At 45.1% G+C, this 17,019-nt stretch overlaps 1 protein-coding gene across 2 annotated transcripts in view; it reads right to left on the bottom strand.

Moving 5' to 3' along the window:
• The window catches only part of TH (tyrosine hydroxylase), a 75,475-nt gene extending 61,134 nt beyond the window's left edge, over positions 1-14,341 (bottom strand). For both annotated transcript variants that reach the window (XM_063438492.1, XM_063438493.1), the window contains exon 1: positions 14,239-14,341. In XM_063438492.1, coding sequence (XP_063294562.1) covers positions 14,239-14,328 — 90 coding nt within the window. In that variant the 5' untranslated portion in view covers positions 14,329-14,341. The remainder of the gene's footprint in view (positions 1-14,238) is intronic.
• Between the last annotated feature and the right edge of the window lie 2,678 nt (positions 14,342-17,019).

Genomic DNA, 17,019 nt, shown 5'->3' with positions numbered 1-17,019 from the left:
GCATTCAAACCGCCCATAGGAAAGCATTACTCAATGCTTTCCTATGGACGTTCAGTGTTTTCGAATAGCGGAAGCTCCTCTAGCGGCTGTCAGTGAGACATCCACTAGAGGCTGGATTAACCCTCGGTGAAACATAGCAGTTTCTCTGAAACTGCTATGTTTTCAGCTGCAGGGTTAAAACTAGAGGGACCTGACACCCAGACCACTTCATTGAGCTGATGTGATCTGGGTGTCTGTAGTGGTCCTTTAATTGTGTGTGCATCTGCATGCACTGGCGTAAATACCGCGGTCGCAGGGGTCACAGCCCTGCAACCCCTGCGACCAGGTGCCCGCCGCCATGTGTTGGAGGGGGCGAGGATATGAATGACATCATATCCCTGCTCCCTGTGTACCACACAGCGCGGCTGGCGCCCTGTGATGGGGCTGGGCTGCAGGACAGGACTCCAAGGAGCCAGACAGCATGCATCCAGGGGACAAGATTGAACTAGTATGTAATTGTGTATGTCTCTGTATGTGTGTATGTCTCTGTATGTATGTATGTAGGTCTCTGTATGCCTGTATGTCTTTGTATGTATGTTTCTGTATGCATGTATGTCTCTGTATATACAAATGTATGTGTCCGTATGCCTGTATGTCTCTGTATGTACAAATGTATGTGTCTGTATGCCTGTATGTCTTTGTACGTATGTGTCTGTATGCCTGTATGTCTCTGTATACCTGTATATATGTATGTGTCTGTATGTCTCTGTATGCGTGTATGTCTTTGTATGCCTGTATGTATGTATGTGTCTGTATGCCTGGATGTCTCTGTATGTATGTTTCTGTATGTCTGTCTATGTATGTATGTATGTATGTGTCTGTATGATGGTATGCCTCTGTATGTATGTCTATATGCCTGCATGTATGTCTCTGTCTGTGTCTGTATGTCTCTGTATGATTATTTCTGTGTTTGTATGATCCTTATTTTAAACGAGGGTGGGGGGCACCAAAATGCATCTTCGCCTGTGTAACTAAAAATCCTAGCACCGGTCCTGAGTGTCTTATTGCTCTATCACTGACCCTGTAACTCCTTATTACAGTAACCCAGCTCCTGAGTGCCTTATTGCTCTATCACTGACCCTGTAACTCCTTATTACAGTAACCCAGCTCCTGAGTGCCTTATTGCTCTATCACTGACCCTGTAACACCTTATTACAGTAACCCGGCTCCTGAGTGCCTTATTGCTCTATCACTGACCCTGTAACACCTTATTACAGTAACCCGGCTCCTGAGTGCCTTATTGCTCTATCACTGACCCTGTAACACCTTATTACAGTAACCCGGCTCCTGAGTGCCTTATTGCACTATCACTGACCCTGCAACACCTTATTACAGTAACCCAGCTACTGAGTGCCTTATTGCTCTATCACTGACCCTGTAACACCCAATTACAGTAACCCAGCTCCTGAGTGCCTTATTGCTCTATCACTGACCCTGTAACTCCTTATTACAGTAACCCGGCTCCTGAGTGCCTTATTGCTCTATCACTGACCCTGTAACTCCTTATTACAGTAACCCAGCTCCTGAGTGCCTTATTGCTCTATCACTGACCCTGTAACACCTTATTACAGTAACCCGGCTCCTGAGAGCCTTATTGCTCTATCACTGACCCTGTAACTCCTTCTTACAGTAACCCGGGTCCTGAGTGCCTTATTGCTCTATCACTGACCCTGTAACTCCTTATTACAGTTACCCAGCTACTGAGTGCCTTACTGCTCTATCACTGACCCTGTAACTCCTTATTAAAGTAACCCAGCTCCTGAGTGCCTTATTGCTCCGTCACTGACCCTGTAACTCATTATTACAGTAGCCCAGCTCCTGAGTGCCTTATTGTCTATCACTGACCCTGTAACATCTTATTACAGTAACCCACCTTCTGAGTGCCTTGTTGCTCTGTAACTCTTTCTTCCAGTAACCCGGCTCCTGAGTGCCTTATTGCTCCATCACTGATTCTGTAACTCCTTATTACAGTAACCTGGCTCCTGAGTGCCTTACTGCTCTGTCACTGACCCTGTAACTCCTTATTACAGTAACCCGGCTCCTGAGTGCCTTATTGCACTGTCACTGACCCCGTAACACCTTCTAACAGTAACCCAGCTCCTAAGTGCCTTATTGCTATATCACTTACCCTGTAACTCCTTATTACAGTAACCCGGCTCCTGAGTGCCCAATTGCTCTATCACTGACCCTGTAACTCCTTATTACAGTAACCCGGCTCCTGAGTGCCTTATTGCTCTGTAACACCTAGTTACAGTAACCCGGCTCCTGAGTGCCTTGTTGCTCAGTCACTGACCCTGTAACACATTATTACAGTAACCCGGCTCCTGAGTGCCTTATTGCTCTATCACTGACCCTGTAACTCCGTAATTACAGTAACCCAGCTCCTGAGTGCCTTATTGCTGTATCACTGACCCTGTAACTCCTTATTACAGTAACCCGACTCCTGAGTGCCTTATTGCGCTATCACTGACCCTGTAACACCTTATTACAGTAACCCAGCTCCTGAGTGCCTTATTGCTCTATCACTGACCCTGTAACTCCTTATTACAGTAACCCGGCTCCTGAGTGCCTTATTGCGCTATCACTGACCCTGTAACACCTTATTACAGTAAACAAGCTCCTGAGTGCCTGATTGCTTTGCCACTGACCCTGTAACTCCTTATTACAGTAACCCGGCTCCTGAGTGCCTTATTGCTCTATCACTAACCCTGTAACACGGTATTACACTAACCCGGCTCCTGAGTGCCTTAATGCTCTATCACTGACCCCGTAACACCTCATTACAGTAACCCAGCTCCTGAGTGCCTTATTGATCGATCACTGACCCTGTAACACCTTATTACAGTAACCCAGCTCCTGAATGCCTTATTGCTCTATCACTGACCATGTAACATCATATTACAGTAACCCGGCTCCTGAGTGCCTTAATGCTCTATCACTGACCCTGTAACACATTATTACAGTAACCCGGCTCCTGAGTGCCTTATTGCACTATCACTGACCCTGCAACACCTTATTACAGTAACCCAGCTACTGAGTGCCTTATTGCTCTATCACTGACCCTGTAACACCCTATTACAGTAACCCAGCTGCTGAGTGCCTTATTGCTCTATCACTGACCCTGTAACTCCTTATTACAGTAACCCGGCTCCTGAGTGCCTTATTGCTCTATCACTGACCCTGTAACACGGTATTACACTAACCCGGCTCCTGAGTGCCTTAATGCTCTATCACTGACCCCGTAACACCTCATTACAGTAACCCAGCTCCTGAGTGCCTTATTGATCGATCACTGACCCTGTAACACCTTATTACAGTAACCCAGCTCCTGAATGCCTTATTGCTCTATCACTGACCATGTAACATCATATTACAGTAACCCGGCTCCTGAGTGCCTTATTGCACTATCACTGACCCTGCAACACCTTATTACAGTAACCCAGCTACTGAGTGCCTTATTGCTCTATCACTGACCCTGTAACACCCTATTACAGTAACCCAGCTCCTGAGTGCCTTATTGCTCTATCACTGACCCTGTAACTCCTTATTACAGTAACCCGGCTCCTGAGTGCCTTATTGCTCTATCACTGACCCTGTAACTCCTTCTTACAGTAACCCGGGTCCTGAGTGCCTTATTGCTCTATCACTGACCCTGTAACTCCTTATTACAGTTACCCAGCTACTGAGTGCCTTACTGCTCTATCACTGACCCTGTAACTCCTTATTAAAGTAACCCAGCTCCTGAGTGCCTTATTGCTCCGTCACTGACCCTGTAACTCCTTATTACAGTAGCCCAGCTCCTGAGTGCCTTATTGTCTATCACTGACCCTGTAACATCTTATTACAGTAATCCACCTCCTGAGTGCCTTATTGCTCTGTAACTCTTTCTTCCAGTAACCCGGCTCCTGAGTGCCTTATTGCTCCATCACTGATTCTGTAACTCCTTATTACAGTAACCTGGCTCCTGAGTGCCTTACTGCTCTGTCACTGACCCTGTAACTCCTTATTACAGTAACCCGGCTCCTGAGTGCCTTATTGCACTGTCACTGACCCCGTAACACCTTATTACAGTTACCCAGCTCCTGAGTGCCTTATTGCTCTATCACTGACCCTGTAACATCGTATTATAGTAACCCAGCTCCTAAGTGCCTTATTGCTCTATCACTTACCCTGTAACTCCTTATTACAGTAACCCGGCTCCTGAGTGCCCAATTGCTCTGTAACTGACCCTGTAACTCCTTATTACAGTAACCTGGCTCCTTAGTGCCTTATTGCTCTATCACTGACCCTGTAACTCCTTATTACAGTAACCCGGCTCCTGAGTGCCTTATTGCTCTGTAACACCTAGTTACAGTAACCCGGCTCCTGAGTGCCTTATTGCTCAGTCACTGACCCTGTAACACATTATTACAGTAACCCGGCTCCTGAGTGCCTTATTGCTCTATCACTGACCCTGTAACATCGTATTATAGTAACCCAGCTCCTAAGTGCCTTATTGCTCTATCACTTACCCTGTAACTCCTTATTACAGTAACCCGGCTCCTGAGTGCCCAATTGCTCTGTAACTGACCCTGTAACTCCTTATTACAGTAACCTGGCTCCTTAGTGCCTTATTGCTCTATCACTGACCCTGTAACTCCTTATTACAGTAACCCGGCTCCTGAGTGCCTTATTGCTCTGTAACACCTAGTTACAGTAACCCGGCTCCTGAGTGCCTTATTGCTCAGTCACTGACCCTGTAACACATTATTACAGTAACCCGGCTCCTGAGTGCCTTATTGCTCTATCACTGACCCTGTAACTCCGTAATTACAGTAACCCGGCTCCTGAGTGCCTTATTGCTCTATCACTGACCCTGTAACACCTTATTACAGTAACCCGGCTCCTGAGTGCCTTATTGCTCTATCACTGACCGTGTAACTCCTTATTACAGTAACCCAGCCCCTGAGTGCCTTATTGCTCTATCACTGACCCTGTAACTCCTTATTACAGTAACCCGGCTCCTGAGTGCCTTATTGCTCTATCACTGACCCTGTAACTCCGTAATTACAGTAACCCGGCTCCTGAGTGCCTTATTGCTCTATCACTGACCCTGTAACACCTTATTACAGTAACCCAGCTCCTGAGTGCCTTATTGCTCTATCACTGACCCTGTAACTCCTTATTACAGTAACCCAGCCCCTGAGTGCCTTATTGCTCTATCACTGACCCTGTAACTCCTTATTACAGTAACCCAGCTCCTGAGTGCCTTTTTGCTCTGCCACTGACCCTGTAACTCCTTATTACAGTAACCCAGCTCCTGAGTGCCTTATTGCTCTATCACTGTCCCTATAACACCTTATTACAGTAACCCAGCTCCTGAGTGCCTTATTGCTCTATCACTGACCCTGTAACACCTTATTACAGTAACCCAGCTCCTGAGTGCCTTATTGCTCTATCACTGACCCTGTAACACCTTATTACAGTAACCCAGCTCCTGAATGCCTTATTGCTCTATCACTGACCCTGTAACACCTTATTACAGTAACCCAGCCCCTGAGTGCCTTATTGCTCTATCACTGACCCTGTAACACCTTATTACAGTAACCCGGCTCCTGAGTGCCTTATTGCTCTATCACTGACCCTGTAACTCCTTATTAAAGTAACCCAGCTCCTGAGTGCCTTATTGCTCTATCACTGACCCTGTAACTCCTTATTACAGTAACCCAGCTCCTGAGTGCCTTATTGCTCTATCACTGACCCTGTAACTCCTTATTAAAGTAACCCAGCTCCTGAGTGCCTTATTGCTCTATCACTGACCCTGTAACTCCTTATTACAGTAACCTGGCTCCTGAGTGCCTTATTGCTCTATCACTGACCCTGTAACACCTTATTACAGTAACCCAGCTCCTGAGTGCCTTATTGCTCTATCACTGACCCTGTAACACCTTATTACAGTAACCCAGCTCCTGAGTGCCTTATTGCTCTATCACTGACCCTGTAACACCTTATTACAGTAACCCAGCTCCTGAATGCCTTATTGCTCTATCACTGACCCTGTAACACCTTATTACAGTAACCCAGCTCCTGAGTGCCTTATTGCTCTATCACTGACCCTGTAACACCTTATTACAGTAACCCGGCTCCTGAGTGCCTTATTGCTCTATCACTGACCCTGTAACTCCTTATTAAAGTAACCCAGCTCCTGAGTGCCTTATTGCTCTATCACTGACCCTGTAACTCCTTATTACAGTAACCCAGCTCCTGAGTGCCTTATTGCTCTATCACTGACCCTGTAACTCCTTATTAAAGTAACCCAGCTCCTGAGTGCCTTATTGCTCTATCACTGACCCTGTAACTCCTTATTACAGTAACCCGGCTCCTGAGTGCCTTATTGCTCTATCACTGACCCTGTAACACCTTATTACAGTAACCCAGCTCCTGAGTGCCTTATTGCTCTATCACTGACCCTGTAACACCGTATTACAGTAACCCTGCTCCTGAGTGCCTTATTGCTCTATCACTGACCCTGTAACACCTTATTACAGTAACCCAGCTCCTGAGTTCCTTATTGCTCTATCACTGACCCTGTAACTCCTTATTACAGTAACCCAGCTCCTGAGTGCCTTATTGCTCTATCACTGACCCTGTAACTCCTTATTACAGTAACCCAGCTCCTGAGTGCCTTATTGCTCTATCACTGACCCTGTAACTCCTTATTACAGTAACCCAGCTCCTGAGTGCCTTATTGCTCTATCACTGACCCTGTAACTCCTTATTACAGTAACCCGGCTCCTGAGTGCCTTATTGCTCTATCACTGACCCTGTAACACCTTATTACAGTAACCCAGCTCCTGAGTGCCTTATTGCTCTATCACTGACCCTGTAACTCCTTATTACAGTAACCCAGCTCCTGAGTGCCTTATTGCTCTGCTGCTGACCCTGTAACTCCTTATTACAGTAACCCAGCTCCTGAGTGCCTTATTGCTCTGCTGCTGACCCTGTAACTCCTTATTACAGTAACCCAGCTCCTGAGTGCCTTATTGCTCTATCACTGACCCTGTAACTCCTTATTACAGTAACCCAGCTCCTGAGTGCCTTATTGCTCTATCACTGACCCTGTAACTCCTTATTACAGTAACCCAGCTCCTGAGTGCCTTATTGCTCTATCACTGACCCTGTAACTCCTTATTACAGTAACCCGGCTCCTGAGTGCCTTATTGCTCTATCACTGACCCTGTAACACCTTATTACAGTAACCCAGCTCCTGAGTGCCTTATTGCTCTATCACTGACCCTGTAACACCTTATTACAGTAACCCAGCTCCTGAGTGCCTTATTGCTCTATCACTGACCCTGTAACTCCTTATTACAGTAACCCAGCTCCTGAGTGCCTTATTGCTCTGCTGCTGACCCTGTAACTCCTTATTACAGTAACCCAGCTCCTGAGTGCCTTATTGCTCTATCACTGACCCTGTAACACCTTATTACAGTAACCCAGCTCCTGAGTGCCTTATTGCTCTATCACTGACCCTGTAACTCCTTATTACAGTAACCCAGCTCCTGAGTGCCTTATTGCTCTATCACTGACCCTGTAACTCCTTATTACAGTAACCCGGCTCCTGAGTGCCTTATTGCTCTGTAACACCTAGTTACAGTAACCCGGCTCCTGAGTGCCTTATTGCTCAGTCACTGACCCTGTAACACATTATTACAGTAACCCGGCTCCTGAGTGCCTTATTGCTCTATCACTGACCCTGTAACTCCGTAATTACAGTAACCCGGCTCCTGAGTGCCTTATTGCTCTATCACTGACCCTGTAACACCTTATTACAGTAACCCGGCTCCTGAGTGCCTTATTGCTCTATCACTGACCGTGTAACTCCTTATTACAGTAACCCAGCCCCTGAGTGCCTTATTGCTCTATCACTGACCCTGTAACTCCTTATTACAGTAACCCGGCTCCTGAGTGCCTTATTGTCTATCACTGACCCTGTAACTCCGTAATTACAGTAACCCGGCTCCTGAGTGCCTTATTGCTCTATCACTGACCCTGTAACACCTTATTACAGTAACCCAGCTCCTGAGTGCCTTATTGCTCTATCACTGACCCTGTAACTCCTTATTACAGTAACCCAGCCCCTGAGTGCCTTATTGCTCTATCACTGACCCTGTAACTCCTTATTACAGTAACCCAGCTCCTGAGTGCCTTTTTGCTCTGCCACTGACCCTGTAACTCCTTATTACAGTAACCCAGCTCCTGAGTGCCTTATTGCTCTATCACTGTCCCTATAACACCTTATTACAGTAACCCAGCTCCTGAGTGCCTTATTGCTCTATCACTGACCCTGTAACACCTTATTACAGTAACCCAGCTCCTGAGTGCCTTATTGCTCTATCACTGACCCTGTAACACCTTATTACAGTAACCCAGCTCCTGAATGCCTTATTGCTCTATCACTGACCCTGTAACACCTTATTACAGTAACCCAGCCCCTGAGTGCCTTATTGCTCTATCACTGACCCTGTAACACCTTATTACAGTAACCCGGCTCCTGAGTGCCTTATTGCTCTATCACTGACCCTGTAACTCCTTATTAAAGTAACCCAGCTCCTGAGTGCCTTATTGCTCTATCACTGACCCTGTAACTCCTTATTACAGTAACCCAGCTCCTGAGTGCCTTATTGCTCTATCACTGACCCTGTAACTCCTTATTAAAGTAACCCAGCTCCTGAGTGCCTTATTGTCTATCACTGACCCTGTAACTCCTTATTACAGTAACCCGGCTCCTGAGTGCCTTATTGCTCTATCACTGACCCTGTAACACCTTATTACAGTAACCCAGCTCCTGAGTGCCTTATTGCTCTATCACTGACCCTGTAACACCTTATTACAGTAACCCAGCTCCTGAGTGCCTTATTGCTCTATCACTGACCCTGTAACACCTTATTACAGTAACCCAGCTCCTGAATGCCTTATTGCTCTATCACTGACCCTGTAACACCTTATTACAGTAACCCAGCTCCTGAGTGCCTTATTGCTCTATCACTGACCCTGTAACACCTTATTACAGTAACCCGGCTCCTGAGTGCCTTATTGCTCTATCACTGACCCTGTAACTCCTTATTAAAGTAACCCAGCTCCTGAGTGCCTTATTGCTCTATCACTGACCCTGTAACTCCTTATTACAGTAACCCAGCTCCTGAGTGCCTTATTGCTCTATCACTGACCCTGTAACTCCTTATTAAAGTAACCCAGCTCCTGAGTGCCTTATTGCTCTATCACTGACCCTGTAACTCCTTATTACAGTAACCCGGCTCCTGAGTGCCTTATTGCTCTATCACTGACCCTGTAACACCTTATTACAGTAACCCAGCTCCTGAGTGCCTTATTGCTCTATCACTGACCCTGTAACACCGTATTACAGTAACCCTGCTCCTGAGTGCCTTATTGCTCTATCACTGACCCTGTAACACCTTATTACAGTAACCCAGCTCCTGAGTTCCTTATTGCTCTATCACTGACCCTGTAACTCCTTATTACAGTAACCCAGCTCCTGAGTGCCTTATTGCTCTATCACTGACCCTGTAACTCCTTATTACAGTAACCCAGCTCCTGAGTGCCTTATTGCTCTATCACTGACCCTGTAACTCCTTATTACAGTAACCCAGCTCCTGAGTGCCTTATTGCTCTATCACTGACCCTGTAACTCCTTATTACAGTAACCCGGCTCCTGAGTGCCTTATTGCTCTATCACTGACCCTGTAACACCTTATTACAGTAACCCAGCTCCTGAGTGCCTTATTGCTCTATCACTGACCCTGTAACTCCTTATTACAGTAACCCAGCTCCTGAGTGCCTTATTGCTCTGCTGCTGACCCTGTAACTCCTTATTACAGTAACCCAGCTCCTGAGTGCCTTATTGCTCTGCTGCTGACCCTGTAACTCCTTATTACAGTAACCCAGCTCCTGAGTGCCTTATTGCTCTATCACTGACCCTGTAACTCCTTATTACAGTAACCCAGCTCCTGAGTGCCTTATTGCTCTATCACTGACCCTGTAACTCCTTATTACAGTAACCCAGCTCCTGAGTGCCTTATTGCTCTATCACTGACCCTGTAACTCCTTATTACAGTAACCCGGCTCCTGAGTGCCTTATTGCTCTATCACTGACCCTGTAACTCCTTATTACAGTAACCCAGCTCCTGAGTGCCTTATTGCTCTATCACTGACCCTGTAACTCCTTATTACAGTAACCCGGCTCCTGAGTGCCTTATTGCTCTATCACTGACCCTGTAACACCGTATTACAGTAACCCAGCTCCTGAGTGCCTTATTGCTCTATCACTGACACTGTAACACCTTATTACAGTAACCCAGCTCCTGAGTGCCTTATTGCTCTATCACTGACCCTGTAACACCTTATTACAGTAACCCAGCTCCTGAGTGCCTTATTGCTCTATCACTGACCCTGTAACACCTTATTACAGTAACCCTGCTCCTGAGTGCCTTATTGCTCTATCACTGACCCTGTAACACCTTATTACAGTAACCCTGCTCCTGAGTGTCTTATTGCTCTATCACTGACCCTGTAACACATTATTACAGTAACCCAGCTCCTGAGTGCCTTATTGCTCTATCACTGACCCTGTAACACCCTATTACAGTAACCCAGCTCCTGAGTGCCTTATTGCTCTATCACTGACCCTGTAACTCCTTATTACAGTAACCCAGCTCCTGAGTGCCTTATTGCTCTATCACTGACCCTGTAACACCCTATTACAGTAACCCAGCTCCTGAGTGCCTTATTGCTCTATCACTGACCCTGTAACTCCTTATTACAGTAACCCAGCTCCTGAGTACCTTATTGCTCTATCACTGACCCTGTAACACCTTATTACAGTAACCCAGCTCCTGAGTGCCTTATTGCTCTATCACTGACCCTGTAACTCCTTATTACAGTAACCCAGCTCCTGAGTGCCTTATTGCTCTATCACTGACCCTGTAACTCCTTATTACAGTAACCCAGCTCCTGAGTACCTTATTGCTCTATCACTGACCCTGTAACACCTTATTACAGTAACCCAGCTCCTGAGTGCCTTATTGCTCTATCACTGACCCTGTAACTCCTTATTACAGTAACCCAGCTCCTGAGTGCCTTATTGCTCTATCACTGACACTGTTACACCTTATTACAGTATCCCAGCTCCTGAGTGCCTTATTGCTCTATCACTGACCCTGTAACACCTTATTACAGTAACCCAGCTTCTGAGTGCCTTATTGCTCTATCACTGACCCTGTAACACCTTATTACAGTAACCCAGCTTCTGAGTGCCTTATTGCTCTATCACTGACCCTGTAACACCTTATTACAGTAACCCAGCTCCTGAGTGCCTTATTGCTCTATCACTGACACTGTTACACCTTATTACAGTATCCCAGCTCCTGAGTGCCTTATTGCTCTATCACTGACCCTGTAACACCTTATTACAGTAACCCAGCTTCTGAGTGCCTTATTGCTCTATCACTGACCCTGTAACACCTTATTACAGTAACCCAGCTCCTGAGTGCCTTATTGCTCTATCACTGACCCTGTAACACCTTATTACAGTAACCCAGCTCCTGAGTGCCTTATTGCTATATCACTGACCCTGTAACTCCTTATTACAGTAACCCAGCTCCTGAGTGCCTTATTGCTCTATCACTGACCCTGTAACTCCTTATTACAGTAACCCAGCTCCTGAGTGCCTTATTGCTCTATCACTGACCCTGTAACTCCTTATTACAGTAACCCAGCTCCTGAGTGTCTTATTGCTCTATCACTGACCCTGTAACACCTTATTACAGTAACCCAGCTTCTGAGTGCCTTATTGCTCTATCACTGACCCTGTAACACCTTATTACAGTAACCCAGCTCCTGAGTGCCTTATTGCTCTATCACTGACCCTGTAACACCTTATTACAGTAACCCAGCTCCTGAGTGCCTTATTGCTATATCACTGACCCTGTAACTCCTTATTACAGTAACCCAGCTCCTGAGTGCCTTATTGCTCTATCACTGACCCTGTAACTCCTTATTACAGTAACCCAGCTCCTGAGTGCCTTATTGCTCTATCACTGACCCTGTAACTCCTTATTACAGTAACCCGGCTCCTGAGTGCCTTATTGCTCTATCACTGACCGTGTAACTCCTTATTACAGTAACCCAGCTCCTGAGTGCCTTATTGCTCTATCACTGACCGTGTAACTCCTTATTACAGTAACCCAGCTCCTGAGTGCCTTATTGCTCTATCACTGACCCTGTAACTCCTTATTACAGTAACCCAGCTCCTGAATGCCTTATTGCTCTATCACTGACCCTGTAACTCCTTATTACAGTAACCCAGCTCCTGAGTGCCTTATTGCTCTATCACTGACCCTGTAACTCCTTATTACAGTAACCCAGCTTCTGAGTGCCTTATTGCTCTATCACTGACCCTGTAACTCCTTATTACAGTAACCCAGCTCCTGAGTGCCTTATTGCTCTATCACTGACCCTGTAACTCCTTATTACAGTAACCCTGCTCCTGAGTGCCTTATTGCTCTATCACTGACCCTGTAACACCTTATTACAGTAACCCAGCTCCTGAATGCCTTATTGCTCTATCACTGACCCTGTAACTCCTTATTACAGTAACCCGGCTCCTGAGTGCCTTATTGCTCTATCACTGACCCTGTAACTCCTTATTACAGTAACCCTGCTCCTGAGTGCCTTATTGCTCTATCACTGACCCTGTAACTCCTTATTACAGTAACCCAGCTCCTGAGTGCCTTATTGCTCTATCACTGACCCTGTAACTCCTTATTACAGTAACCCAGCTCCTGAGTGCCTTATTGCTCTATCACTGACCCTGTAACTCCTTATTACAGTAACCCAGCTCCTGAGTGCCTTATTGCTCTATCACTGACCCTGTAACTCCTTATTACAGTAACCCTGCTCCTGAGTGCCTTATTGCTCTATCACTGACCCTGTAACACCTTATTACAGTAACCCAGCTCCTGAATGCCTTATTGCTCTATCACTGACCCTGTAACTCCTTATTACAGTAACCCGGCTCCTGAGTGCCTTATTGCTCTATCACTGACCCTGTAACTCCTTATTACAGTAACCCTGCTCCTGAGTGCCTTATTGCTCTATCACTGACCCTGTAACTCCTTATTACAGTAACCCAGCTCCTGAGTGCCTTATTGCTCTATCACTGACCCTGTAACTCCTTATTACAGTAACCCGGCTCCTGAGTGCCTTATTGCTCTATCACTGACCCTGTAACACCTTATTACAGTAACCCAGCTCCTGAGTGCCTTATTGCTCTATCACTGACCCTGTAACTCGTTATTACAGTAACCCAGCTCCTGAGTGCCTTATTGCTCTAACACTGACCCTGTAACTCCTTATTACAGTAACCCAGCTCCTGAGTGCCTTATTGCTCTATCACTGACCCTGTAACACCTTATTACAGTAACCCGGCTCCTGAGTGCCTTACTGCTCTATCACTGACCCTGTAACTCCTTATTACAGTAACCCAGCTCCTGAGTGCCTTATTGCTCTTTTTGAAACTTTTTCACGCTTTAAGAGTAGCCTTTTTTATTTGTCTTTTTTGGGTTGATTGTTTTTATGGTTATTAAATTCCCTGTGTTTTTTTTTTTGATATTTTATTTCTCTGTATTTTACATTAGATTCTAAATAAATTGTATTTTCTTTTTTTACTGAGTGTTTTGTTGTTGTGTTTTAACTCTGTAACATCTCTGTAACATGGTAAGTAGCCTGTTATTGTTACTAGTAATTATTATATCATTTAATATTTCTGCTAATTATCATTGTAAACTAAGACATTTCGAATCCCCATAGTATAATATTTATAATATAGTGCAATAGACTCGATCATTATTTCACCAAGTTACATGAAAGCCAAGCATTAATTATCACAGACAGCAGAAGTGATCAGTAAATGTAACAAGCATTCTGTGTCAATGTCTGGAACTCTGTGTATCATAAACAGGGGGACACAAAGTAGATCCCAACAGTTTCTTTTTAGCATCAGGCACTGTATGATTACACCCCCACCCCCACCCCACCCCATCCCATGTATTAAGAAAATAAACCACACAGTGCAGAGTGCACACAATGAGCAGAAAGTACAGTAAGCTAGACCCATAAGCTTGCACTCAGTGCACTCCTTACCAGTATAGCCTCGGCTTGTTTGGGGTCCAGTTCAGACACTGCCCTCCTGAAGCTCTTCCCAGCAGATCCAGATGTTTTGGGGGTCGGCATCACTAGGCTTTCAGCAGTGAGTTATGAGTCCCTGCTCCTGTCTGTGCCTTTTATAGGGCAGTCTGACGTCATTACTCCCCCCCCCCCACTACCATCACTACTCACTCAGCCTGAGGGAGGAGGCTGGTCATTGGGAATCTTCAGCACATCTGCCTGAGACCCCATGCACCTGCAGAGTATCTCACCAATCCCCCACTGCCCCCAGGAGGACAGACCACAAAACAACTCTCCCTTTTAAAGAAATTAAAACTCACCATTTTCCCTCAAGCAAACTTTAACTGCATCTCTCTTTGTAAATCACACCTGCTCTGGATTGAGAAAATCCCTTATTTCTGTTTGATTCCCAGTAGATAAGGAGCAATATCTGCACTCTATGTTAAAAGGGTTATTCTCAGTGCAAAGTGCTCAATATTAAGGGACATTTCCTCCAATGCATCACTTTGCCCCAGAATAGCTCCAGTTTGGCCCCTTGATAAAGATCTCCCAGACAATCCACTAAGGGGTGGTTTCCCAGGCCCCCATAGCTTGGCATGGTACAGGTTGAGTATAGCAGGTATACACAGAGGGACACACAGATCATTGGGAAGATGTATTGCACCTTAGGCTTTACATTAGTGTTTTGGGTGTTAGTCCTGGGCTGATAGAGGTGTCTGAGAATTAACTTCATTATCTTCTAATAAGATTAAATGAGAACAGCCCACCGCCAGCTGAGCATGATGGGAGTTACAACACAATAACACAATAACAGCTGAATGGCTGTGTTAGCTTGATGTATGTCTTAATAGAGCAATTCAATCTTGGGAATAGTTTATCAGTTTGTCATTACACGTCCCCTCCTATATGTCTTGTCAATTGTATCCACACAGTATGCATTGGTTTTTAATTGCCATTTTTATACATTTATAGGGATGCATATTGGTTGATTTATTATTTATATCCATTGCCATGTTATTTGTTATAATTGTCATTATTATTTATAGCACCATGTTGTGGTTTTTGTTAAATTGTTATTATTTATTAGCAGTACCTGCACCGATATATTGTACAATATTGTGAGCCAAACCTAATCTGTCACAAATGAATCTGGGCATTGTAAACCAAACTGCAATATCAGCTTTATTCACCCAAATCCTAAATGTCACTAATTGCAATCTGAATGCCAAAATGTAGGCAAAATAGAATTCACAAAAACAAAATAATAAATAAAAAATAAAACTTTGTGTCCACTGAATTAAATTGGAAAAAAGAATCCGGACCTGATGAAAGTTTCCTGTGAGATTTTAAAAGCTAAAGAATAGTGACATTTCATCGTTTCACCAAGACTCGAGTTCTATCAGTTTTGAATTCCTTTCGGCTATTTTGACGTTAAAATTTACCTGTAATTTCTGTTATTCTGTGACCCGTTCTGTCTTGGTCTCTGTGTCCCTGCGAATCCGAGAAATTCTCATTAGAAACGTGAGAGCAGGAAACCCCAATCCCGTTTATACACAAAGCAATAAAACTGGAAACACGCCGAATTGAGGAATTTTTCCAATTTGGCTATTTTGACATTAAATTTGAATTTCACTTTAGTGAATTTAAAAATATAAAAATACTTTCGAAGAAAGATCTGTGAATATTCTCCATCTCTGATAAAGTTACAGATTGGCTTTTAGCCTAAACTTTGCAGTTTGATTTCCAGGTCACGATTATTGAAAACATAGCGGGTTATTCACTAACGTTAGAATCCAAAGTGAATTTCAGCTTTAAGGCCAGATTAGTCGAACTGAAAGCACAGCTGGCTTACAGAGTGTCTCCATTTCAGCTACTTTTACCTTAAATTTGAAATTCACTTTAGTGAGTACAAACATTAAGACCTGCGCTCAAACTCCCATCACTCCCAGGCAGCAGCAATAACCATAGCACACATCAGCCCCAATATATGCTGTAAAAACCAAAGACAAAATGTTACCCGTGCTCTTATTCCAAATCCTTAAGTATATTTAAATAAATTGAGTTTTTTTAGAATTGTAAGCCGACCTGCCACATCAAGGCAGACCACTTAGGTGGGTCCTACACTGACTATTATCATGAGAGGGAATGCCCACCTGCCACGTCAAGGCAAACCTCTTAGGTGGGTCCTACACTGACTATTATCATGAGAGGGAATGCCCACCTGCCACGTCAAGGCAAACCTCTCAGGTGGGTCCTACACTGACTATTATCATAAGAGGGAATGCCCACCTGCCACGTCAAGGCAAACCTCTCAGGTGGGTCCTGCACTGACTATTATCATGAGAGGGAATGCCCACCTGCCACGTCAAGGCAAACCTCTTAGGTGGGTCCTACACTGACTATTATCATGAGAGGTAATGCCCACCTGCCACGTCAAGGCAAACCTCTCAGGTGGGCCCTACACTGACTATTATCATGAGAGGGAATGCCCACCTGCCACGTCAAGGCAAACCTCTCAGGTGGGTCCTACACTGATTATTATCATGAGAGGGAATGCCCACCTGCCATGTCAAGGCAGACCTCTCAGGTGGGTCCTACACTGACTATTATCATGAGAGGGAATGCCCACCTGCAACATCAAGGCAAACCTCTTAGGTGGGTCCTACACTGACTATTATCATGAGAGGGAATGCCCACCTGCCACGTCAAGGCAAACCTCTTAGGTGGGTCCTACACTGACTATTATCATGAGAGGGA

The sequence above is a fragment of the Pelobates fuscus genome, chromosome 12 (genome assembly GCF_036172605.1).
Source record: "Pelobates fuscus isolate aPelFus1 chromosome 12, aPelFus1.pri, whole genome shotgun sequence".
In the NCBI taxonomy this organism is placed as follows: Eukaryota; Metazoa; Chordata; class Amphibia; order Anura; family Pelobatidae; genus Pelobates; species Pelobates fuscus.
The sequence above is the reverse complement of the archived record's forward strand: the minus strand, read 5'-3'. Positions and strand labels throughout refer to the sequence as shown.